The following is a 27,491-nucleotide window of genomic DNA, read 5'->3' on the forward strand; positions in this document are numbered from 1 at the left end:
AGAGAGAAAGAGAGAAAGAGAGAAAGAGAGAAAGAGAAAGAGAGAGAGAGAGAGAGAGAGAGAGAGAGAGAGAGAGAGAGAGAGAGAGAGAGAGAGAGAGAGAGAGAGAGAGAGAGAGAGAGAGAGATACCGTGAGATACCGCAGAGTTCCGCAAATACATTGTATATAAATTTCCATTCTGCATATGGGAAATAAACATTTCAATGTTCGGGTTTGATTCCAGACAGAGCATCAACCTTTGAATGCACATACACAGTCCAAGAGCTGCCTCTCTCCCAGCCAACCCTTCCACTCTTGCATATACAGTACTGTATGGATACACACATACATACATACATACATACATACACACATACAAACATAAGCACACACACACACACACACACACACACACACACACACACACACACACACACACACACACACACGAATTGTAATTAGAACACGGTGACTATTTTGGGCAGATATGTCTTGATCACTACCTCAGTGATGATATATTTAATCATACACCCACCATTTAAGTCCCAATCCAGCCTTCCTCTTTATATCTGGTCTCATGGCATCATTCAGTTTCAGATTCCACAAGATTCCCACGATGAGCATGCAAACACAGATGCATTAAACCACATGAAACCTTGTTCCTCTCGAGAACAAGTCAGATGACTCTTGCCCTGCGAGCTGAACATGCAAGCACATGCTTGGACAGGAAGGTCCAATCGCCTCGAACATGGCAACACATCTTTGTTATAAATCAGCAGGCTTCACAAGTGTTCGAGTAGTGTTGACAACAAAAGCTGCAGCACATTCTCTTGCTTTGACTGCACGAGTCTGCACAATGTTGGAGAAACACTAGCCTGAAACAGCTGCTATTGCGCATTAAATAGAGTATTTCATGCAGGAAAACTGTTCACTACAGGCAATGACTACACTGGAATGGTGTTCACAGTGGCTGAAGCTGAGAATTTTGAAAGCCTTCCAAATTATATTTAATATTGCAGAAGTGTTATTTTTTAGCTGAAAAAGAGATCAGACCTTGTCAAATCATATTCTTCATGATGCATCACAGTAAGGGTTGATAAAAAAAAAGAAGTCCTCGCTACATATCATCGCATCTCTCCAGGTTTTACAACAAGACATCCAGGTTATATGGTTATGCAATTTACATTTAATGGGCCTGTCAAAAAATCCTCTTTATAGTGGCGATTTACTGTCGGCTTTCAAAAATATAATTTGAGAAGGTCATAGTGCTTGTGTCTGTTGTGGATTTTGAGAGCTGGGTTTAAAACTACGTCAGATTATCTGCTGAGTCAAGTGCTTATTCCATTTTATCCCTCTCTGGAATGTTCTGTGCATGTTAATTAATTTCATGTGGCTCATTATTTCCTTACATTAATCTTTCCTGATGTTACGCAGTGGGCTGGGAAGATGGCCGAGGGGTACGCACACTCGCCTCTAAGCTGTCTAGGTTGGGTACGAATCCAGACCCAGCTATAAACTATCCAGACCTAGCTATAGACTGTCAGTTCGGTGTTTCACAGGCAGGGTGAATAACCAATGTGTGTGGCGTCCCTCGGATGGACCTTAAACTGGATGTTCCATCTTGCATCATATGTGCGTATCATATGTGCGAAGTAGCGTATGTGCGTTTAAATTGTCTAGCCGGGACTTGATTCCTGATGGTTCAAGGCATCTGACTGCAAACTGCCATCCTGTTGTTCAGAGGCAAGACATTGCACCAAAGAGCACAGAATCCTCTTGGCCAGAAAATTAAGCGATCTGCTTTCTCTACTAGCTTAATGATATTAACTATTTCAAGGTGCTTTCTAACACCAATAGGCCATCGTGTGCTGGTACCCTGGCACAATTCCTTAAACCTGCCCTGACTATACGTGAAGAGATTGGAAACACAAAGTGGCAATCCATACAAAAACATCATGATGGCTAAATGTTACCAAAGTGCTTAAGGTCAAGGTATATGCAAGACAGGGATTGATGCAGCCTGTAGCCCTTGTTAACAGTGGTTAGCTGTCATGTTGCACCGTTAATATCGGCCAAATCAGTCTTTGGAAAGAAAATCAGAAGGCATAAATTGGGAATGTTGCCAGCATTAAAGCATAAAATGGCCTACTGCCAAAATAAAAATATAAAAACGGATGGAATATTCAACACCCAAATATGAATGCTGCCAGACAGGAGAGCTGAATTAATGTTCCCACCAAAGTACACCATACATTAAGCTTTCTTCATGTGAAGCAACAGGTCGTCAGCTTGCAGTCTGGTCTTATTCTTTCAGGGATGCAACACAACTGGACAACTCAGAGGAAAGTCAACACTACTCTGAGATATCCTACCATCCATTATCCAAAAAGGAAACTAGAACGACACTCTGTCGAGTGCATGCCTCCGCTAGGTTGAACAGTTTACGTTTTGCATCCCACTGATTGACAGGATTGGGATCGAGACATGAACCAAAATCAAATGGGCATGTTCTTCTCAGCTGACCAACTCATCCACCTAGTTTTGTTATAACTAATCCAAAACTTTTTGAATTATCATGATATATGTATATACAGTCACGTGAAAAAGTAAGTACACCCCATGTAAAGTTTTGACTTTTTCAACATATTTCAACATACAGCTATTTGATTTTAATTTCAACAATATTGACAGATAAAGGTGATATAATATAACAAATATCATGAAACATTTACATTTTGTAGTCCATTGTATAATTTAAATAAACATAAATGCAAATTTCGCATGTGGAAAAAGTAAGTACACCCCTACATTTATCACTACTTCAAATACATAAAATTAGAATGAGGTGAACAAGCTCAGATGCAAATGATTAGATCATCGTTAGAGAGGATCTTGGAGGAACCTGTCTTATTTAAATCTCAGACATTTAGTTTGGTTTGCTCTTTGTTGTTGAAGTGTGCGGTGTCACCATGCCAAGATCAAAAGAGCTCTCTGAGGCCTTCAGAAAGAAGGTTATAGATTGCTACGAGTCTGGGAAGGGATTTAAAAAGATCTCCCAACAATTTAAAATCAATCATTCGACTGTCCGGAAGATCATCTACAAGTGGAGAAGATTCCAAACAACTGCCAACTTGTTCAGGCCAAGCCGCCCCAGCAAGTTCAGCCCGAGAGCAGACCGCAAGATGCTGAAAGAAGTCTCTAAGAACCCCACAATGTCATCACTGGACCTACAGGTAGCTCTTAACACTGTTGATGTCAAAGTGCACGAGTCTACCATTAGAAAGAGGCTGCACAAATTTGATCTACATGGGAGGTGTGCCAGGAGGAAACCTTGGCTGTCCAGAAAGAACATATGGGCAAGACTAAAGTTTGCCAATGAACACCAAGGCAAAGACCAGCACTTCTGGAACAATGTGCTCTGGACAGATGAGTCAAAGGTAGAGCTATTTGGCCACAGTACCAGAAGACATGGTTGGCGAAAACCAAAGACAGCATTTGACCACAAGAACCTGATACCAACTGTAAAGCATGGTGGTGGAAATATTATGGTTTTGGGCATCCTTGCTGCATCAGGGCCTGGGCAGCTCACCGTCATAGAATCCACTATGAATTCTTCATTGTACCAGAGGGTGCTTGAGGATAATGTGAGGCCATCTGTCGGAAAGTTGAAGCTCAACCGAAGGTGGACCTTGCAACATGACAATGACCCTAAACATACCAGTAAATCCACCAAGGAATGGCTGAAAATAAAGAAATGGAGGGTTCTGGAATGGCCAAGTCAAAGCCCGGATCTAAATCCCATCGAGATGTTGTGGGGGGATTTGAAACGAGCTGTGCATGCAAGAAATCCCTAAAACATCACACAGCTGAAATAATTCTGCATGGAGGAGTGGGCAAAAATTTCTCCCAGTCGATGTCAGAGACTGGTAGACAGTTATTAGAAACGCCTACTTGTGGTTGTTTCTGCCAAAGGGGGCAATACCACCTATTAGAGCCAAGGGTGTACTTACTATTTCCACATGCGAAATTTGCATTTATGTGTATTTAAATTACACAATGGACGACAAAAGGTAAATGTTTCATGATATTTGTTATATTATATCACCTTTATCTATCAATATTGTTGAAATGAAGATCAAATAGCTGTATGTTGAAATATGTTGCAAAAGTCCAAACTTTACATGGGGTGTACTTACTTTTTCACGTGACTGTATATATATATATATTGTTGAGGTTTTGAGATTGTACATATAACATCATTAAAGGTTAAAGGTTTGCCCCCCATAGTTAGTCCACAAGCAACACGTAGGCCCATTAGAATTGGTTATGTCATAGTATGTGTAAGACTCGGCCATTTCCCTAGTGATATCTGCGTTGTGTAAAGAAATGAGCTTAGGGCCTTTTCATTTTGCGGCCACCCTTCATATTCATCTATGGGCAAACTCGATCCCACGCCCCATTTGGCATCCCTCAAGTTTGTTACGCTTTGGCTGCCAGCAGCGGTCGCTGCACTTGGTTTTGCTCGAAACTAGTCGGGGACCACGAGGTAGGCCTAAGAAGAGGGAGGAGCGCGAGGGTCGAGGTGTGGCCGCGTCAAGCAGTGCGTCAGAAGGCAATGACGGTAAGAGCAACAGCCAACCAGGGCTCGGAGGGCATGGCTTGATAAGGCGTGGTAAAGAGCATCCAGTAAGTTCCAGAGGGTTCGCTGGGCAAGGCTATATAAGCCAGCACACAAAGTCCTTGGACAGGACTGGCTTGAGGAGGACTTGATGAGGACTCGCATGCATACGGAGTTGACAAGGGAGAGGCGCATGTGAGAACTGTATTGAGAGCGCTGAAGCCAAGCACTTGGTGGAGCACTCACGAGGACGGCATGCACACGACAGTTCCGAGAGCCCTTGATTGAGAAGCGCATATTGAACTATTCGTTTATTACATACGCGGCCGCAGCCGCAAGTGTAACCGCCAAAGCCAGCCCTACCGTTCACCCTGTAATAATCCCGTGCGCGAAAACGACACGTGGAGAGCTCCTGCCGTCTGTTCATCTACTTCGCGGTGCGAGTTGGGGACCGGAGAGCGAGCTGCCTGGATGCCATCCCTGGACCATCAACCTGTTCATCTGCAACCCCGTGTGAGTGTGTCTGAGAGTGAACGGGCCCGTTTGTCTTGGGATAAGTTAAGACTGTTCAAGGCTGCACTGTGTTTTCTTCTTCTTCTTCTTATTGTACAAAGTGTAAATAAATCGTGTTATTCCTTTCTTCCAAATTCGACCGTTTGCGTGATTTCCTCCATTGGGTCAGCGTGGCACGATTACGAACCGCTGGGATCGGGTTTTAGTCATTGATAACGGCTCGGGTCACGGGTTCGCTACCGCTCGGTGTTTCCACCAACACCTGTGATTCGGGCGGGGCTTATTTCCTCGTTTCCGGTCAGCGCGAGTAATTAGGTAATAGTGATTAGTCCTACGACCCTGCTTCGCGCTGTCCGGGAAGGACGTCATCGGTCCCAGGTCCGGTCAGCTAGTCAAAGACAAGGGGACTAATCCCCCCTTGGTAAGGGGAAAAGGCCGACCCTGAGATCCGCAACAATATACATATACATATACATATAAATATACATACATCTGTTGTTGGCATAATGGTTTAGGGCGGTGGGCTTGGGATCCTAAGGTCCTGAGTTTGAATCCCGTTTGGCTGTTGAATTAATACCAGGTGGGGTTGACTCAGCCCTTCATCCTTCCGAGGTCGGCAAAATGAGTACCAGGGTACTGGGTCCTCTCTCAAGGAGATTGGTGGCAGGATGTGCACTCCGGCCACCGTAAAAACACCTCATTCCATAACGCACACAGTGGTGTGTTTCGGAATGGTGCTGCGGATTTGTCCAAGGATGCAGCGACGTGCTGATCCAGCGTACGCTCCTACATATATATATATATATATATATATATATATATATATATATATATATATATATATATACAGACTTGGCATTTAATATGGAATATTTTTTTTTTCTTGACTTGGGTTTACTTTCTTAACTCAGTATATCAATCTGGTGAGTTTCTTTTACACTTTGGTGATTTATTTGTTAAAAGAACCATGTCACTGATTGTCTGTCGCAGCAAGAAGTCAACTTCAGGATTATATCACAGGTGGCGTGGCAAAATGTACGGACAGGTGCATTTGACGATTGGCTTCACAGTCGGGTATACAAGGGTTGTTGCGTTCTGTATTAGTGGAAAACAACTGCTGCACGTCTCGAAAAGTTATTGCCGCTTCCTCTGGAGATGGTCCGTCAACTCGACAATGCTGTTTGTCATGGAGTGGTGGCTTTACGAAATTACGGCATGAAAGAGCGTGCTATTGCTCGGCAGTATGGCATCACTCAATGTCAGGTGTCAAAGATCCTGAAACGAAATGCTCAGAGGGGTGTCCCTACTCCAATACCGAGGCCAGGACGTCCCCACAGAACCACAAGGAGGGATGATCGCCAGCTGCACCGGTTAGTCCGCAATGGCCGTACCAAGTCAGCTAATCGGCTTAGGGCTGAGTGGCAGCAACTGACAAATGTGCCTGTATCCAGAAGGCCAGTCAACCAATGACTGGTTCAAGCAGGCTATCGTGCCAGGCGTCCCCTGAGAAAGCCACGCCTGACCAGACAACACTGCCAGCGCCGATTGCAGTGGGCCAGAGAGCACCGTCAATGGCGGCCAGGACACTGGAATCACGTGATCTTCAGTGACGAGTCTCAATTTCTGGTCTAACGTCAAGATGGCCGCGTCCGATTGCGCAGACAATTGCATGAAGCCTACAACAAAGATTGTATAGTGCCAAGAGTCCAAGCTGGAGGTGGTGGGGTGACCGTTTGGGCTGCTTTTCATGCAGGGGGCAAAACTGACCTGGTTGTTCTGAATGGAAACCTGAACCAGTTCAAGTACAGGGCCATTCTGGAAGAAACATTGCTTCCATTTGGTCGTGCAGCCTTTCGAGGAAAACTTTGTCTTCCAAGATGACAATGCACGGCCTCATCATGCTCGCATGATCCAACACTTTCTTGCTGACCATGGTGTAGAGCATATGGAGTGGCCTGCCATGTCCCCGGATATGAATCCGATAGAGAACTTGTGGGCAGAATTAACGCGTCAAATCGACCACTTGGACCAGCAGCCGACCTCTGTGCGTGAATTGCAGCAGGCTATTGTCACTGCATGGCAAGCGATTCCTGTCCAAACCTTGGCAAATCTCGTGAACAGCATGCCTCAACGTGTAGTGCTCTCCTGAATGCTCGTGGGGGTTACACGAAGTACTGAACTGTAATTTTACTGTCCATAATCCCAGTCGTAATTTAACTTTTGTTAAATTTTTTTTTGGCTGATGTGCAAAATAAAGAGATACTTCTGGAAAACGTGCAGAAGTTTAACACAGTACTGTCCATGAATTGAGTTCGATATCAGTTTACATCACTTTCAAGGATCAATTTATTTGTTTCGAAATGTCAAATGTGGTTTTTGTTTCTTTTAAAGGTCACATTAACAAAATCTAGAATAATTTCAACATAATTCCAATGAAATTTTGGTTCTAAGACATCTTGTAAAGTAAGTTCACCCCCACAAAAAAAATATTCCATATTAAATGCCAAGTCTGTATATATATATACATATATATATATATATATATACATACAGTGGGGAGAACAAGTATTTGATACACTGCCGATTTTGCAGGTTTTCCCACTTACAAAGCACGACAAGGTCTGTAATTTTTATCATAGGTACACTTCAACTGTGGAAGACGGAATCTAAAACAAAAATCCTGAAAATCACATTGTATGATTTTTAAGTAATTAATTTGCATTTTATTGCATGAAATAAGTATTTGATACATCAGAAAAACAGAACTTAATATTTGGTACAGAAACCTTTGTTTGCAATTACAGAGATCAGACGTTTCCTGTAGTTCTTAACCAGGTTTGCACACACTGCAGCAGGGATTTTGGCCCACTCCTCCATACAGATCTTCACCAGATCCTTCAGGTTTCGGGGCTGTCGCTGTGCAACACAGACTTTCAGCTCCCTCCAAAGATTTTCTATTGGGTTCAGGTCTGGAGACTGGCTAGGCCACTCCAGGACCTTGAGATGCTTCGTATGGAGCCACTCCTTAGTTGCCCTGGCTGTGTGTTTCGGGTCGTTGTCATGCTGGAAGACCCGGCCACGCCCCATCTTCAATGCTCTTATTGAGGGAAGGAGATTGTTGGCCAAGATCTCGCGATACATGGCCCCATCCATCCTCCCCTCAATACGGTGCAGTTGTCCTGTCCCCTTTGCAGAAAAGCATCCCCAAAGAATGATGTTTCCACCTCCATGCTTCACGGTTGGGATGGTGTTCTTGGGGTTGTACTCATCCTTCTTCTTCCTCCAAACACGGCGAGTGGAGTTTAAACCAAAAAGCTCTATTTTGGTCTCATCAGACCACATGACCTTCTCCCATTCCTCCTCTGGATCATCCAGATGGTCATTGGCAAACTTCAGACGGGCCTGGACATGCGCTGGCTTGAGCAGAGGGACCTTGCGTGCGCTGCAGGATTTTAATCCATGACGGCGTAGTGTGTTACTTATGGTTTTCTTTGATACTGTGGTCCCAGCTCTCTTCAGGTCATTGACCAGGTCCTGCCGTGTAGTGCTGGGCTGATCCCTCACCTTTCTCATGATCATTGAGGCTCCACGAGGTGAGATCTTGCATGGAGCCCCAGACCGAGGGAGATTGACTGTCATCTTGAACTTCTTCCATTTTCTAATAATTGCGCCAACAGTTGTTGCCTTCTCACCAAGCTGCTTGCCTATTGTCCTGTAGCCCATCCCAGCCTTGTGCAAGTCTACAAATTTGTCCATGATGTCCTTAGACAGCTCTCTGGTCTTGCCCATTGTGGAGAGGTTGGAGTCTGATTGAGTGTGGACAGGTCTGGAGACGGCTTTGCGGTCGGTCTTTGCGGTCTTTGTGGTCGGAGACGGTCTGGAGACGTCTTTTATGCAGATAACGAGTTCAAACAGGTGCAGTTAATACAGGTAATGAGTGGAGAATGGGAGGGCTTCTTAAAGAAAAAACTAATAGGTCTGTGAGAGCCGGAATTCTTACTGGTTGGTAGGTGATCAAATACTTATTTCATGCAATAAAATGCAAATTAATTACTTTAAAATCATACAATGTGATTTTCAGGATTTTTGTTTTAGATTCCGTCTTCCACAGTTGAAGTGTACCTATGATAAAAATTACAGACCTTTACGTGCTTTGTAAGTGGGAAAACCTGCAAAATCGGCAGTGTATCAAATATTTGTTCTCCCCACTGTATATACATATATACATATACATATATACATATATATATATATATATATATATATATATATATATATATATATATATATATATATAGTTGCGGTTTTGAGAACCCACACAGGTAACATCATTAAAGGCTAAAGGTTGCACCCCATAGATAGGCCACATGCAACACGTAGGTCACCTTAGGACGTTAGTTATTTCATAGTATGTGTTTAGGATAAGGCCATTCCCAATAGTTGCATCTGCGTTGAGTAGAACAAATAAGAGTAGGCCCCCCGTCCATTTTGCAGCCTCCCTTCAATCGACGCCATTAAGCGCTATCCTGTCTGTACTCCATCGCCCTCACAGTTTGTTACGCTTCCTTTGCCAGCAGCGTTCGCTGCCGCTGGGCTTCCGCTCAAACCAGCCCAAAAGCCATGAGTAAGGCCCAAAAAGGGGGCGGAGCACAAGGGTGGGGGTGTGGCCATGTCAAGCAGCCATCAAGGCGGAGCCGGTAAGCCCTCACCAGCCAATTAGGGCTGAGGCGACATCGCCTGACGCGGTGTGGCTGGACATTCCAGAGGGTTCGCTGGGCGTGGTAATATAACCCCTTCGCGCGAGGCCCCCACCTCAGTTGGAGATGAGACGTGAGTTCGCTTGTGCAGTTGAGTTACGGGAGAGACGCTTGAGTAGTTACGAGATGGAGAGACGCGCGGTGACAAGCCTTGATTGATTGATTGCGCTTTACAAAGGGCGGGCGCATGGCACGCATTTCAGAGGACTGCAGCGTCAAGAAGGACCTTGGGGAAGTGGCGCATCGTTCGTAACAATACCGGGAGCGCGTGTAAAGGCGCCGGTACAAGTATTACGTACGATATATAATCGCCAGCTTACCGATCCCCAGAGATATAATTGTCCGCTCGCGCCTACGCCATGCGGAGAGCTGCCGGCCGTCTTCCACCATCTGCACGGTACGAGGTGGGGACCGGACGAGCTGTGGACCCTTGGACCCTCAACCTGACCATCTACAACCCCGTGTGAGTGAGTCTGAGAGTGAGTCTGAGTTTGAACGGGCCCGTGTCCAGGGAATAAGTATAAGACTGCATAAGGCTGCCCTGTGTATCTGCTTCTTCCTCTTCCCTGCACATTCTCTTCTTCTTTTCCTCTTCTAATTGTACAAAGTGTAAATAAATTACCTGTTCTTCCTGGTTTTCCTCTAATTCGATCGTCCTAGTGATTTCTCAATTGGGTAAGCGTTGCACGATTACAACCGATTAGAATCAGCTTTAGTACCTGTTAACGGCCTGAATCGCGGCTCGCTTTGCTCGGCGTGTCCACTAATGCCGTGGTTCGGGCGGGAGTTATTTCCTCGTTTCCGGTCAGCGTTAGTACTTAGGTAATAGGACAAATTCGACCAACAACCCTATTTAACGCTGCCCGGGAAGGACGTTATAGCCCCCGGAGATCGCGTCGGTCAGTAAAAAGACAAGGGGATTAATCCCCCCTTGATAAGGGGAAAGCCGACGTTGGAGATCCGCAACAATATATATATCTATATCTATATCTATATATATATATATATATATATATATATATATATATATATATATATATGTGTATATATATATATATATATATATATATATATATATATATATATATATATATATATATATATATATATATATATATATATATATATATTGTTTTTGGCCCCATTTCTCAATGGTGAAGAACCACTTTGAGATTTAAAAGAATTCTCATCTCCTGATCTGGATTTGGATCTTAACCAAAATCGAAACATTTCGTCCTTGTCACACACCCAACCTGACCACCACATTTCGTGCAAATCCATCAATAACATTTTGAGATATCCTGTTCACAGACAGACAAACAAACAGAGAGATAGACAAGAAAGGATGTCAGGTAGTATGACGAAAACAGCCTGACAGGTATGACGAAAATCAACAGAATCAATAAATTGATTGATTATTTGATTAATTGTCATTAAAATAAATAAATACTAATGATATAATGATTAATTTGTTTTTGGCTAATATTGGCTAATAGGCTTAATAAATTGGCTAATAGCATACCTATTCCACCACTGTTTCATCCAAATCTGTAGCTTTTTGAAAATTAATTAATTGAAAAACATAATTAATTAATCGATTAAATGATTAATCAATAAATCAAAAATATCCTTTATAGCCAAATCACTTGTTCAGTGTCATGTCCATTTATCAGCTTCCTAGCACAAAAGGTGCTGGAGATATTGCCAGATGAGAAAGGAAATATATAAGTACTTAATAAATCGATAATAATAAAGTAATTAATCAATTCATTGATGAATGAAAAAATAAAAAATACAGTTTTGCCAAAGCACTTGTTCACTGTTGTGACCAAATTTCAGCTTCCTGGCTCAAAGCATGGCTGAGATATTGCCCAGACAAACAAACGAGAAAAACTTGACCTTTGACCTATATACACAACCGGTCAAAAGTTTTAGAACCCCTCAATTTTTCCAGTTTTTATTGAAATTTACGCAGTTTTATGTCCAGTGAATAACCTGAAATGGTACAAAGGTAAGCAGTAAACTGTTCAAGGTAAAAAAAAAGAAAAAAGTTTAGGTTAGCAAAAACGGGAATATAATGTAAATTGCAGTTATATTGTAAAAAAAGGCCTTCATCAGGGACCAAGTAATGGGTTAACAACTTACATCTGTTCTGCAGCAATGTAAGTAAATTAAGCCTTGAAAGTTGATGCAAACAATTCCTACAGTGTCCCAACCTCTGCTTGATGACTTGATTACAAACCGCCCTGTCTGTATAAAAGCAGTATTGGAACAGACTGTTATTACATCCTCTGAAGCATTATTTGGACAATATTGCACTGCAAGAAGTAGTATATTGCTATCATAATGGCGAGAAAAAAGCAATTAACAAAGGAAGACAGACAGACCATTATAACCCTTAAAAGTGTAGGTCATTCCTTTGGATAAATTGCAAAGAAAGCCAAGGTGTCAGTGAGTACAGTTTCCTACACCATCAAAAGGCACTTGGAAACTGGAGGAAACTCTGAAAGGAAGAGGTCTGGCAGACCCAAAGCCACAACAGAGTCAGAAGACAAGTTTTTGAGAGTCAACAGCTTGCGTGATAGGCCGCTCACAGGACAAGAGCTTCAATCACAGCTTAACACTGGTCAAAGTAAGCAAGTCTCCGTTTCAACTGTGAAGAGAAGACTTCGAGCTGCAGGTTTCACAAGTCGAGTGGCAGTAAGAAAGCCATTGCTAAGATGGCAAAATAAGAAAAAGAGGCTTGCCTGGGCCATGAAGCACCGCCAGTGGACTACTGAAGACTGAAAGAAGGTCTTATGGACCGATGAATCAAAATTTGAAATCTTTGGTTAATCACGCAGGGTTTTTGTATGCCGTCGAGTAGGCAAAAGGATGGTTCCTCAGTGTGTGACACCAACTGTCAAATATGGAGGAGGAAGCGTGATGGTCTGGGGCTCTTTTGCTGGATCCAGAGTCGGCGACTTGCACAGAGTGACTGGCACCCTGAACCAAAAGGGCTACCACAGCATTTTGAAGCGCCATGCAATACCCTCTGGTATACACCTAGTTGGTCAGAGGTTCATCGTACAGCAAGATAATGACCCTAAACACACCTCCAGGCTATGTCAAAACTACCTTCGAGGAAAAGAACAAGACGGTAGGCTTCAAATCATGGAATGGCCAACACAGTCTCCAGACCTTAAACCCCATCGAGCTGGTTTGGGATGAACTGGACATAAAGGTGAAAGCAAAGCAACCTACAGGTGCAACACATTTGTGGGAACTTCTGCAACATTGTTGGGAAGAAATTCCCGAACAATATTTGATTTCCATTGTAGAAAGAATGCCACGCGTGTGTTCGGCGGTTACATCTGCAAAAGGTGGCTACTTTGCAGAGTCAAAAATTTAAATTAAATTTTGTTAAACAAAATGATTCTATGATTTCTTTTTTTATCTCCAATTGTTTATTTGTTCTCGGCTTAATTTCATAGTACATTGAGACATTAAACTGTGTAAATTTCAATAAAAACTGGAAAAATTGAGGTGTTCTAAAACTTTTGACCGGTAGTGTACATGTCGTCAAAAAGCATTGACAGCCTCACTTTTAGCCTTCGGAATCCTCTGGTAAAGTTTGACGAAGATAGCTGAAAGCATTCGTGAGTTATCACACTCACAGATAAACAAAGAGACATACAAACCAAACATACAAACAAACAAATGAGACAGACCGACATATGCCGAAATTTTTTAATTTATAGCCTAACAAAACAGACAGGAAGACTGTGAGACAGGCAGACAGACAGGCAGGGGTAAAAACATAACGTCCACCCTTTGGTGGTGAAGGTAATAATTCTCAGATTAAGTTGTATTAGCCAAAGCATGCACACAGAATAAACTGTGTCTGTGGACAGTAATGGCCTAGGCCCAAGTGGAAGCAATAAAAATATTCATTGATATGGCAAATTATCAATAAATATCAAGTAAGTATCCAATGGCCGAACAAATTGACAAATTACGTTTGTGTTTTTAACTGCGTTGAAGAATGCAATCAATTTTATCAAATTTACAAATTTCATTAGAATCCAAATGCTCTACTTTTCTATAAAAAAAAAGAAGGATTTATTGAACTTCACTGTGAGGATAGTATTCTTTCTTACATTGCATCGCTGTAATTTCGCTTTGCAGAAATATTTTACAATGCATTTCAAATAAAATAAGAATAAAACTAGAGCAATGCGACTGTGTCACCAATATGCCTCTGCATAGTCCCACAATGGGTAGATGCCCTTGCTCACTGTCCAAAAAATAAACGAGTTTGATTTAAATCCCTTCAGCTGTTTTCAAGTATCACATTTTCACCAGCCATGACAGGTTTCACAACGATTGGTGAAGCGGTTTCAGAGAAGGGATTAAAAAAAAAAATTGGCTCTCAAGCTAATATGGCTGCCATACCACATGACATATGACCTTAAAAAATGTACACTCTGCATATGTATGGGTAGGGGATCACGTTTGTGAAGTTTCATGTTGATCGGATAAGGTTCATTTTTCTATCCAAGATGGCTGCCAAACCACATGACCAACGACATCATCATTTTCAAACTATATGCAACAGTGGTGTTAGATGCTATTTGTAAAATTTCGCATCGATAGGGTAAGCGGTTTCAGAGATATAATTATTTAATATTTTCCTTCAATCCAATATGGCTGCCACAACATATGACCAACGATGTTTTCGTGATCATCTTTTAATCGCCATGCCTTGTGAATGACACACGTAAAGTTTCGAGTCAATCAATTTGGTGGTTGGGAGAGGATGTTTTTTATGGTTAAATCCAATATGACTGTGAAACCATGTGACCGATGATGTCATAAATTTAATATTTCAATAGAAATGTGTCATAGATCATGTGCATGAAATTTAAGATTTTTAGGATAAGGAATTTGATTTAAACATTTTTGGCTGGCATACCATTTCACCTATGATGCCATCATTATCATGCCTTTGTTCCCCATTGGGAGTACTTGACAATGTGCCAAGCTTCAAATTTTTCCATTCAGCGGCTTCCGAGAAATAATTTTTTAATTATTTGCGTTTAATCCAAGATGGCTGCCATACTACATGACCTATAACTTCACAATTATCATAAAAACATTCTGCATTGGTGTCACTCCTACCCTGAAAGTTTTGTCTCAATTGAACATGTGGTTGCTGAGAAAAACGAGGTTTAGCCCGTACGGACAGACGGACAGACAACCCAAAAACATAATGCCTCCAGCCACCTTCGGGGGCGGAGGCATAAAAGCAAAAACACAATTTTTCAATCGGCATTGTCTTATTATTTTCAAATATTGGTGTTGTATTGAAATTAACTAGAAAGACAGAAATTATGTTCACACATAGAAACCTAGAACACCGAGAACTAGAAAGACGGTGCTTACATTATGTTCAGTTAACAATTTTATTGATAGACTGAGTCATCCATAAATATAAACCCACACTATCCCAGAATGCATATTCATTTGAAATCCATTCAAAACAGAGGAATTTAGAAGATAGAACAAGTCATCATAAATTTTGGAAAGACAAAAAAAGTTTCAATACCTTGTATTCCAACAAATCCCCATTATGTTTATCCTCAGGAGGCGGCTTCCAGGAAACCATGACGCTGTCACAGTCAGCTTCTTTACACCGCTCCAGATGGATATCTTGTGGAGCTGCACTGGGGGCTGTTGGAGAACCAAGGAGGGGAGCAAAACATTTGTTGTTAGAAAGTGAAAATAATCAATTTATTCAGCTTCTATACTGATGACATTAAATAACTAGAGAGATCATAGAACACGATACCCCACACAGCGTTAAAGTTTATCCTTCAATTTAATAAAATAATTATTTTAACATGTTGACTGCCAAATTTTACTGATAGTTCTGGGTGTACTAGATTCTGCCACAACGAGTAGTCTCGTAGAAAAGATTACACTTGTGGTATAAACAGAATATGTTGCCAAGCCAGATAACGGACCAAATGATCACGATCTACTGGCAGTTATAATCACCATTATAAGTCTCCATGATAAGTTTTCCCACTTCATCTGCATTCATACGTGCCATTTTGAACGGAAATGACAAATAGCAACAAAAAAAATTACATGGTACTCAGCACACCCATTAGCAATGATGTAATACAAACCTAAATTCGGTGCTAATTAGAACGGCACTCGTTAGAGCGCATACCTCCACCAGGCTGTACAGTTTACGTTTTGTATCCCTGATAGGCCGGATCCGTATCAGGGTCTGCCCCAAAATCTAATAGGCATGTTGCTGTCACCTAACCAACTCATCCACCACGTTTTGTTATAACTTCTCCACAACATTTTGAAATATCATGTTATATATTGTTTTTGGCTCTATCACTCAATGGTGAAGAGTCACTTAAAAAATAAAACATCTCATATCTGGATCCGCATTTGGATCTTCACCAGAATAAAATCAATTTGTCCTCGTCACACACCAAATTTATAAATTTTGTCAAAATCCATCCATAACTTTTTGAGATATGATGTTCAAAGACAATCAAACAAAAACAAGAAAGACGCCATGCAGAGCACAATGCTTGTGAAATCCACCCCCCCCCCCCCTCCGAAAAAAGGTTGCCAGGGATACATCAAATTGTCGATTGCATTAAGATTAAAATTGATGATCTTAATCAAAGCTCGTGTCAATCAGATTAAAATTCATTATTTTTCAGATGAAAAGTGATGATTTTGGAAGTTTGACCTTGAGTTGACCTTTGACTCTTTGACCTCAAAAATAGTCGCTTTCCCAATTCAGTGATGCACTATACAATTGCTCTTTAATTTCAAGGTTAATCGGATGAAAAGTGACGATTTTTCAAATGACATTTTATGATTTTAGAAGTATGACCTTCAGTTGTTATTTGATTTTTGACCTCAAAATAGTTGCTTTCCCAATTCAGTAGCCGATATGCAAATCCTGTTGAACTTTCAAGTAAATCAGATGAAAAATGACGATTTTAGAAAAATTGACCTCAAGATGACTGATGACCTCAAAATCAATAGGCTTCTTGTGGAGTTGCATATTGTATCCCTGAATTGGGAAACGAACTATTTTTGAGATCAAAAGGGCAAAGTTCAACTCAAGGTCAAACTTCTAAAATCATCATTTTTTGTCTGAAAAATCGTCAATTTTCATCCTATTAATCCGAAAATTAAAGAGGCGTCCACAACTATCACTGACCATGTTGTGGGGCATTGGCCGACGCCCTCACTTTTTTTCTTCCACCCTCACTTTTTCACCTTTATTCACTTTTAAATTTGTTAACTCTGCAACGGCTTGAGCAATTGACACGTAACTTTCAACATAGGAGCACCTGCTCCACCAAATATTAAAGTACACATTCAAAGCAACGGGGTGAGAGTGCAAAAGTGTCAATTACAGTCTCCACTGAGATTTGCCTAATGCAATGGCCCATCAGTAGTGCTAATGCAGTCAGACGATTTTCTTCCATACTTGAGCCAAAGAGAGGGTTTGAGCCCCCTGAGTCCCTGCCCCTTTCCTTCCCCCAAACTGTTTGGACCAATGCATATCACTTATCAGGAATAAAGGGCCTTGACCTTTTTTGTCCGAAAAATTGTCACTGAATTGGTAATTTGTTACCAATTACCTGGCAAGTTTGGTTGTGATTGGTTAAGTCACAACCGAATGTATCGCAGTCAAAAATCGTCAGACAGAAAGACACCAAGTTGCATATTTTAGTATGATATTACATAGAGAGCCAAAGAATGGGTAATTTACAATATTTACAAATCATACAATTACAATTCATATATTTAGAATATTTACAAAATATTTACATATTTACAGATTCAAAAAGGTATTGTATTTTTAAAAAGTGCATTTGATGCTGAAATTGAGCAAAGTATGATGTGATTCTCATAATTTTGAAAGTCAAACAGAAATTGTGAAACAAGTCAATAACATCAATATGCCAATGTTTTTTCGGTAGTACGGATGATCAGTCAGACAATACATGCGACTCGAGCTGCCATACACCATCTGCTACAGCTCAGCTGAGTGGCGAGGCACACCGGCTGCTCTTCCCAAATGGGTGCCCGCGCAGCTCATCCTGGTCCAGGTCACCCAATTTTATAAGAAGGCCAAGAAACCCACTGCCTCTGACCACCAGGCGTGCATCTTGCTCATTCAGCTTCTGGATGCCAAATGCAAGATGAGGTAGATCCCGATTGTGCATAGATCAACCCCGGCCACATTCACCAAGCTACAGGCCATGGAACAATGACTGGATGCAACCTTCCGGTTGTGGCCGGCCAACGTTGAGCAGCTGGTCACTAACTCAAAGGATCGCCTGCCTGTTCCTGCAGTCGATGAAGACTGACTGCATAGCATATTTCGGCACCTACGACAAGGCCCTGTCGCAGAAGGTGTACCGTCGCCAGGTGCTTGAGCAGCACGAGGAAGAATGGCGCAAGCAGAGTTGCAGAAAATTGGTGCATCTAGTTCCATCATTTCGTCAGCAGACAACAGTGAAGTGGCAGCCAGCAGCAACGATGAAAGACAAAGATTATTATTCTTATTTTTGTTCGTTGGTTACTTGATTACCCAATTTTCAAAAAAAATTAACTAAATTTTTTTCAATTTTGATCCCACCACATTTTAGAGGCCATTTTTGGAATCGGTGACCATGTTCTTATCAGTGACCACTATAAAAAGTGTTCTTACTTTTATGAAATTCGAAAAAAAAAATCTCACATTTGACCAAAGCAACCCATTAGAGGGAGTACTCGATTTTTTACACGACCTGGTGGGGGATTCTAAACAAAATGGAAAAACTGAAATATGTTACAGAAATGTTATATAGGACGAGTAGAAAAAAAAGTATGACGAGATTAATATGAGAATATTTTTCAAAATTTGATGCCCCAAAGGTGAAGTGCACTTGAAAGATTACCCTAGTGCACTTAATTATAACTTAGGCTCTGGATGTAGGATAGCCCAGTTTAGTTCTCAAAAGATAAAATATCTGAGAATGTAAAAACAATAAATATAATAGATATGGAGCCTTTGTCTTAATTTCTAAATTGTCAGGGTATGGTCTCAGTGAATACACTTTAATCATTTCATTGACACATTTATAATGATAAATTCCCCCTCAAGATACATTCTTACCTTCCTCTTGGGTGACGCAAAGTTGCACGTTACTGTCAGGACCTTGGAAGCCATCGAAAAAGGCTCGGACCTTAATCTCATAGGTTGTGCCTTTGCGAAGGCGGCTGAGCACGGCGCTGTGCTCTGTCGGAGACTTTACATCAACTGTTGACCAGTTTCCATTCACGCGAGCAATGCCAAGGTGTCGGAACAGCACTCGATAGCCCTGAACGTAAAGCATGTTGTGCGAAACCTGGAAAAAAGCAAAGTGGGGGTATGGAGATACTATCAGAATGCAATGAGGATAAGGCTGATGAAAAATTCACCAAAGGCTGATGAAAAATAAGACATCTGGTGGGGATAAATAAACAAGCAGTTAAGAAAAAAATGGATAAATTGAGTCGAGATAAACAACGAATTTGAAACAAACCAGCCAGTTGAGGCGCAATGTGGTAGAGCTGAACACTTCGGGTTCCTTCAGACGGATGGTCAGGCGTCCAAGTTCCCAAAGAATGGTGCCATGGTCCAAGCCTCGGCGAGGTGCTGAAGCATCTTCCAAACAACATACAAAAAGGGTAATTATATGTATGCACCTGCACTCATACATGAGCAATTGTGTCTATGCTGTGTGAAGAATTACAGCCTTTTTCATTGGACTATCCCAGCATTGCTTCTACACTCATCCAGCCATTAAATATTATAACAATCCTTGAATAGGAGGTAGACATTATAGGGTTATAAGTACATCACCCTGGACTGCTGTCTATCAAATGAATTGAGCATTTCCTGATGCAAGCCCAGCTTCGCTGGTCAGGACACCTCATATGCATGGAAGACCTTAGAATCCCAAGAGAGCTTTTCCATGGACAACTTAAATTTGGTAAACGGTCACGTCGTGGACAAAGAAAGCGCTATAAGGACATCCTTAAATCTACACAAGCCTTGTGTCATCCCAGTTGTCACCTGCGAACATCAGGCCGCAAACAGGTCAGCTTGTTGTAACATTTGCCACAAAGGCCTGGAACATTTTGAATGTGGGAAACTTGCTATCGAGAGACAGAGGAGGCAAGAAAGGAAAATCTGCCAACGTCCATCTCTGCAAGGACCAGTCTATACCTGCAATGTTTGTGGTAGACACTGTGGGTCCCGCATTGGACTATACAGCCATCACACAATGCACAATGATTAGGGAGCACGCCAACGAAGGGAAGAGATTCGTTAAAAACGACGACTCACACCATAATAAGTACATCGACCTGTCTTCCTTTCATGTACTTTGTGGTCACCATTTTGGAAGCACCATGTACGGGACCTTTGGAATTTGCCTCATCTTGGATAGAAGCCCACAAGGGCAGTTTGCTTTTCTCAGTTAATTAGAAGAAAGACCAGGTAGACACCATCTGGTCCTTACTTTCGTGATTGCCAGTACAGGGACAGGGATAGGAGAGACATTGTGGGACTCTGTAACTCTGTTCCCCCACAGCCCACCAACCACAACCTTTTACAGCCACACCTGCCATTCCCTTCTGCAGCAGAAAGGAAGCAATGAGAAATGACGTTGTGATTTGGCTGGGAGTACGAATGGGGCAGTTGGTATGCAGTTTTGAATGGGACAAGCTTAGATAGATAAAAGTGCCATGGCAGAGCAATATAGGAAACTTGCTCTTAGTCTACTCATTGCAAGCAGCTGTTGTGCTGAATGGGGCTCTGTATTGTCATTGCGATCAACACTTTTGGTGAAAGACTGATTTGATAATCGACTCACGTGCCGCCATTCCTTCTAGGCCTATTTTAATTTTTAAAAGGTTAAATAACATGTTTCCCAGCACAAGTCTAAGATGAATGGGATTGGCTGGGTCTCTCTGCAACATTCATGCTGTAAGAAGGAGGGCACATTCCCCTTGCACCTTTTCTGCCATGTTGATTCTACTGAGGCCAGGCTGAGAGCTGACCATGCATGGGTACCTGCTTCACTCGACAATGCCTTTGAATGCTGAGAACGAAAGATTCCTACTATGTGTCTTACTGTATATGCTGTCTGCTGTGTGGAATGTTGAAGCATATTTCATTCTATGTGAAAGATATATATATATATATATATATATATATATATATATATATATATATATATATATATAAATATATATATATATATATATATATATATATGATCAAGGCACCTCCTAGCTTTAATACCTTGCCTTGATCATCTTAATAGACGATTTTGGTCCTCATTGGTTATATTTTTTGCAGTATGCCGTCCTGACGAGGGTCAATAAGCCCGAAATCTGGATTGGCGGCTCTGCTTGATGTTTAGCCAATGGGGACCAATGAATAAATCTCTGTCTGTTGACAGAGTGGCTGGGCTGAGGCCTCCAGAAGACCCTTTGGGTCGGAGGTGACGCTTTGGTCTAGGACTTCGGTCCACAGGAGATCGGGACAGCGCTCGTCACGCTGTTATGTTCGTTGATTATATATATATATATATATATATATATATATATATATATATATATATATATATATATATATATATATTGTTACGGATTCGTCACTTCCGTTGTTGTGGTTTTCATACACTGTAAACATTTTTGATTCCATGTACTATGATTGATGTCGTTTAAGGGAAATAGAGCTTACTATTTTCAAAAGGTAAAAAAGTTAATGTTTTAAATGAAACCGGAACCGGACAACGACGAAGAGGAAGAGGAGGAAGAAAAGGCGGAGCGAGTGAGTCAGACAAGAAGCCGAGCTGCTTCGAGGTCTGGAGTGAACGATTGGCGAACGAGAGTCACGAGTGAACTTTAGGGTTTCCCGGGAAAGGGATTCCTGCGACAGAGTTGTTATCGCTGTGACAGATCAACCTGCGTGTCAGGTTTTGCAGTTGATTCCGAGGAGAATCATCGTAGTGCCGTTACGCCTCGAGAACGGGCCATCGGCCATTTTGACTCGCGCGCTTTGCGCGTCGCTCAAGGTTTTTCGTTTCGCTTTAATCATTTTCACCGCATTCAGACAGCCTTATTCAGATAAGGCTGCAACATAACAAAATGTGAAAAAAGTGAAGGGGTTTGAATACTTTCTGAATGCACTGTATATATACATATATGTACCCTGACCGACTACATGGACTTAGTCACACCAAATGGTTTTTATCAGAACAAGGTTCTTCCCTTTCGGCTGAAAAATGGTCCTGCTATGTTTCAACAACTAATTAATAAGCTTATTGCAGACCTTGCGGGGGTGGAGGCTTATCTGGATGATGTCATCATCCACACCATGACAATGGAAGATCACCTTAAACAAATTCATGCATTCTTCAAGAAATTGACCGAGGCAAGGTTGACCATCAACTTAGCTAAGAGTGAGTTTGTAAAAGCACAGGTGGTGTTCCTAGGCCATGTATTCGGTCAGGGTCAAGTGCAACCAATGACAGCCAAGATAGAAGCCATTGATCGCTTCCAAATTCCAAAAGGGAAAAAGGAGCTTATGAGATTCTTGGGTATGGCTGATTGGTACCAACGGTTCTGTAGGAATATTTCTGACGTGGTAGCCCCTTCAACGAATTTGCTGAGGAAAGAGAACAAGTTTGTTTGGGATGACAAATGCCAGGCTGCCTTTTGCCCAAATCAAAGCGTTATTGATGAGCTCTCCTGTCCTTGCAGTGCCGGATTTTCGAAAACCTTTCAAGTTGGCCATCGATGCAAGTGATATGGGGGCTGGGGCAGTTCTACTGCAGGAAGGTGATGATGGCATTGGTCACCTGGCGTGTTACTATTCAAGAAAGTTTGAGACATCAGAAAAATTATGCCATTGTGGAAAAAGAGACCCTTGCTCTCCTACTAGCTCTACAGCATTATGAGGTGTATCTGGGAACTACTAACTTTCTATAAAGGTTTTCACTGATCACAACCCCTTAACCTTCAATCAAAACATGAAAAAAAATCAGAGGTTCATGAGATGGAGCTTGTCTTTGCAAGAGTTCAACTTGGAAATTAGGTATGTAAAGGACAGAGACAATGTAGTCGCCGATGCTTTATCCAGAGTGAATTAACCTCGACGATTCCTGTGCATTGTTTGGAATTTTTGTTGCTTAAGGGATTTCATCAGCCATAGTTTTGATTTGTAGTTGTTAGGGGTGAGTATTACTTTTGGGTGTTAAATATACTTTTTGTGTGGAAAGAAAGTTTTCACCATATTCAAACTTTCTTCCTTGAAGGTTTGGGAGTGTTACGGATCCGTCACTTCCGCCTTTCTTGTTATTATATACTGTTAGGATTTTTAGTTTCAGGTAATATTGTTGTTAAGATTTTTGTGTGATATGGAGGTGACTTTAGTAAAAGGTAAAAATAAATGTTTGTGAAGGAGAAAGGAAGACACGGCAAAGAGGCCGGAAGAGGAAAGAGGAGGATTGGCAGGGAGAAGACGGCCATGAGAGAGATACAGCCATAAAGTCGCATCGGGGCTGTGAGCGGACTTTTTTGATATAGGTCGCGAATGAGTTGCGGCTTCCCGGGAAAGGGATTGCCCACGACATCGTCGTATATTGTGAATGCAATTAAACCTACGTCTCAGGTTTTATCACCAAGTGTGAGTCATTATTGGAGGGAGCCAGCACCTCCATTCCAGGCCGAAATGCCATTTTGTCCTCGAAGAGGCTGTCAGCTTGGTGCATCTTGTTTTGTCATTGGGATTCCCATATCGACCTCACCATGTGGATTGCGGTTGGTTTCCATATCGAGTCAATTCCTATATAGACCTCTCACCTCGTAACTCCTCATGCACAAGCGCGCCAATACCTGCATGTTGTTTTTCCGTTCTGCATGATTTCGACCTTCACCTCGTTGGGATTTTTGCACGGTCTTTGGGGAGTGTTACATTCCACTCAGGTTTGGCGTATCGTGAGTTCATTGCTTTGAGAGCATTGGGGAATGATGGTACCATAATATGTATTGTTCATTTGATGCAAGTGATATTTTCATTGTACTTTCTGTAAGAGTGTTATTATTGTGTATGTGAGAGTTCTTAATACAATTACTTGTTTTGTTCTACAATTGCATTGGTGTAGTTTTACCATGGTTTATTAGAACACTCAAAATAACAAATCTTTCTGCCGCGTTCCCTCTCGAGACTCTGAGGTGCACCGTAACCGGGCAGGAACACGTAACAATATATACACATCTCACGGTAATGATATTTGCACATACACTGGGCTAGAGTACAAAAGTGGTATAGGTAGGTAATAGCGATTTGCGTCGTACCTGATATGTGAAGCGCATCAACCCAACAGTATCAGTAGTGTGTGTGTGTGTGTGTGTGTATATGTGTGAATGCGTGTGTGTGTGTGTGTGTGTGTGTGTGCATGTGTGTGTGTGTGTGTGCGCGCGGAAGCGTGCGCGTGTATTCATGCAAGTAGTTTTGCCTGCTATCCCCGCTTTTGACTGTGTGTGAGTGCGATTTTCAACAAACAGGTATCTTTTTGTAATCTTGAAATTCCTCTCTTGGTGAACTGAATGAAAGTCAAAGTTTCAAAGTAAAATTCGTTGTAGACATAACCGCAGAGAATGGTAGGTTGCTTGGCTTTATTCCTCATGGATCGTCATTGCAAAATGTCCTTGGGACGTAGGGAAATAACAAATAATGGCCAAGGTTTATTCGACTTCAGGTTCGATAATACTCTGGATTCAAGGCAATATTAACAGGGAGTTAGGAATTGATACCTACCTAACTAACGCACTTCCAAGCTTCCAGTTTGGTCACATAATCATCTGTCACTGAATCAATCAACCATGCTGCAAATAGGACTAAGAAGAAAGTATAAAATAACAAGTGGCAAGCAATAGGGGGGTCCACATATGTTGATCCAACACATGCGGTCAATACGGCCTGTATGCACAATGGCATAGAGTCCACCAGCGGCTGGAATTCTGCAGGAGGGATGCGACACCAATTTCTCCATGAGAAAGTCAATCAACTCACACCTGTTTGATGGAGGTGGAAAACGCTCAGGCGTCGTTCAGGAATATCACATAAATGCTCGATTGGGTTCAGATCTGGTGACTCAGAAGGCCATGACATATTGATAACATCAGTATCATGCTCATCAAACCATTGGGCGACCACACGTGCTCTGTGGATGGGGGCACTAGGGGGTCTGCTCTTGCAACCATGATAGCCATAATTTTAGGCAACCATGTATGTGCAGCATTTTTATGCATGACCCTAAGCATGCCAGAATGGTCTTTGCTAAATTAACATATGGGCCACACTTGTATGGAAGCCGTTACTTGGTGTCCCTCATGTACCCAGGTGGTTACATTTTTTTTGTCCACTACCTGTAGTTAGAATATGTAAGCCAGGCTCATCGATAAAGCTTGATAATTTGCATCACATCACTGAATTCCTCAAGGTCACCTGCTTCCCTCAACGACTGATATCATGCAATTTTCTGCCTTTGAAAATTCCCACAACAATCATTTACAGTTTACAAACAGCTCTTAAAATATTATCTTTTTAGAGTTGCTTTTCTCATTTCTTGTAATTCTTATTAGGATTTCTTTCTTTGTGAATCACTTTGAGCTTTTGTTCGAAATGAAAAACATTGGAGAGGAAATTAAATTGATTGACTGATTGGTCATGATTTAAGGAGTCAGGGAGAGCTAAGACAAGTAGGAAAGTTTTGAGGGGAAATTGGTCGTGATTAAGCCAGCCTATCAGGGAATAGGAGCCATTAAGAGAATTATTGATTGAGATTCCAACAGATTGAGGAATGGCTGAATTATGACAAAAGGCCTTGGCTCTCAATGCCAAGCCAGCTGAAATCACCATGGGTTACAAAAAGAGAATTGGAGTGGGAGGTTGAAGGAAGTTGAACTTGGACAAGAGAGCCTCATACACCATATAATTACGATTTAGAGGGTGGTGCATCATGCATCATAAGCAAGGCATTGCTGTAGAGAGGGAGACAGAACCAGAGAGAAATGTGGACACAAGCATCTGCACTTATGTCAAGGTGGTTTGCATTTCTGAATACAGATATCAGCAACACAGACGCAAACGTCACTGCTGGAGTAAATATCAAGGTCATGGAATGCTCTAAAGAAGGCTGCACTGAACCTGCATGATCGAATATTGTGAGGACTTTATATCGTGCCCACAAAAGAGGAAGGAATAACAGGAGGGAGTATTGCAGGAGGATGGTAAAGGGTCATAGATGCAATCAGCACACATGTGGAGGAAGCATGACCACAAGACGTGAATCAAATAATTAATAGAGAATGAAAATAATGAAAGCAGTTTTTTGATTAGTAGGATGGACGGAGTGAGCAGTAGTGATAGGAGGAAGGAAGAAAGCCAGAAAAGCAGAGAGGGAGGGGAGCAGCATGATTGCAAGATGAGGTACAGGGCCCAACAGAGAAATTGGAAAAAGAAAATCTAAGTGGGGGTAGAAGGAGATTTTTTTTTATTGTTATTGCTTTGGTGGCTGTGTGTGACAAGATAATGTGTTTAAGGGAGGAAAGTGAGTGGAGAGTGAATATGGAGATGGAGAAGGGCAAGAGAGAGCAGATAAAAATGGATTGGATTTTTTTTTTGAAGTATCAAGGCTCATGGGACAGCAGAATGACAGCAGGCAATTGATCAATGGACAAAATGGGGGCAAAGGGAAAATAATGGGACAACAGCAGATGCACCACGGCACAAATAAATGAAACTGTAGGAGAAGGGCGAGAACAAGGTAATGGAAATGGGGGAGACCATGACGTGGTTGTGCGCAGCAGATGAACATACGGACAGCACAGGGATGGACAATACAGACAGACCACTTGTCCTACTTTATCTCCTAAACAAGTAACACAAAAGCAGCTTACACCGAAATGTAAGGGACTTATGGTAATTGACCACAACAATGGCATAAACACTCGTGTTCGCTCCTTTATGTCAGCCGGTCGATTCGCGTAAAGGTCGGATATGCCAGTTGAGCGCAGCCTTGCACACGCTACATAATTGATACCTTTGTGAACTTGAGGATGGCACACAAAATGATGAGATATTTATAATTATGAATAAAAGCTTTTCATGTCTATAAAGCAACACATTAATCGAATATGGACTATATTTTTTGGGAACATAAATAAACATTTGTTTCTGTTTTTCTTCTCACCTGTGGAACCAACTTTCACATTTACTTCAATCTCATTCTTTCCTCGAGGTCTTCAAGACAGCTGTTCACCACCATCTCAAATCATCCCCCATCCAAAACCATGATCTTTTATACCCCCGTGAAACCACCCCCACCCTCCCAAATTTTGCTAATGTATCCATTATGTCCTCCCCAAATCTGTGCGTTCTTCCCTACCCCTCTTTACCGGCGTCCCTGGTTTGTCCGTCTCCATCTATTTTCTCCCTACGCCCTGCTGTTTTCCGGCTTCCCTTTTGTCCTGTTACGTTTGTTCCATT

The 27,491-nt window shown here is 41.8% G+C and overlaps 1 protein-coding gene across 1 annotated transcript in view; it reads right to left on the bottom strand.

Annotated features, from left to right (window-relative positions):
* Positions 1-27,491, bottom strand: part of LOC137423403 (roundabout homolog 1) — a gene marked incomplete in the record, with an annotated part of 397,715 nt that overhangs the window by 60,261 nt on the left and 309,963 nt on the right. The window contains 3 exon segments of the mRNA XM_078774253.1: positions 15,456-15,580; positions 19,059-19,290; positions 19,468-19,589. Coding sequence (XP_078630379.1) covers positions 15,456-15,580; positions 19,059-19,290; positions 19,468-19,589 — 479 coding nt within the window.

This window comes from Myxine glutinosa, chromosome 3, assembly GCF_964187855.1.
Source record: "Myxine glutinosa chromosome 3, kmMyxGlut1.1, whole genome shotgun sequence".
NCBI classification, from domain to species: Eukaryota; Metazoa; Chordata; class Myxini; order Myxiniformes; family Myxinidae; genus Myxine; species Myxine glutinosa.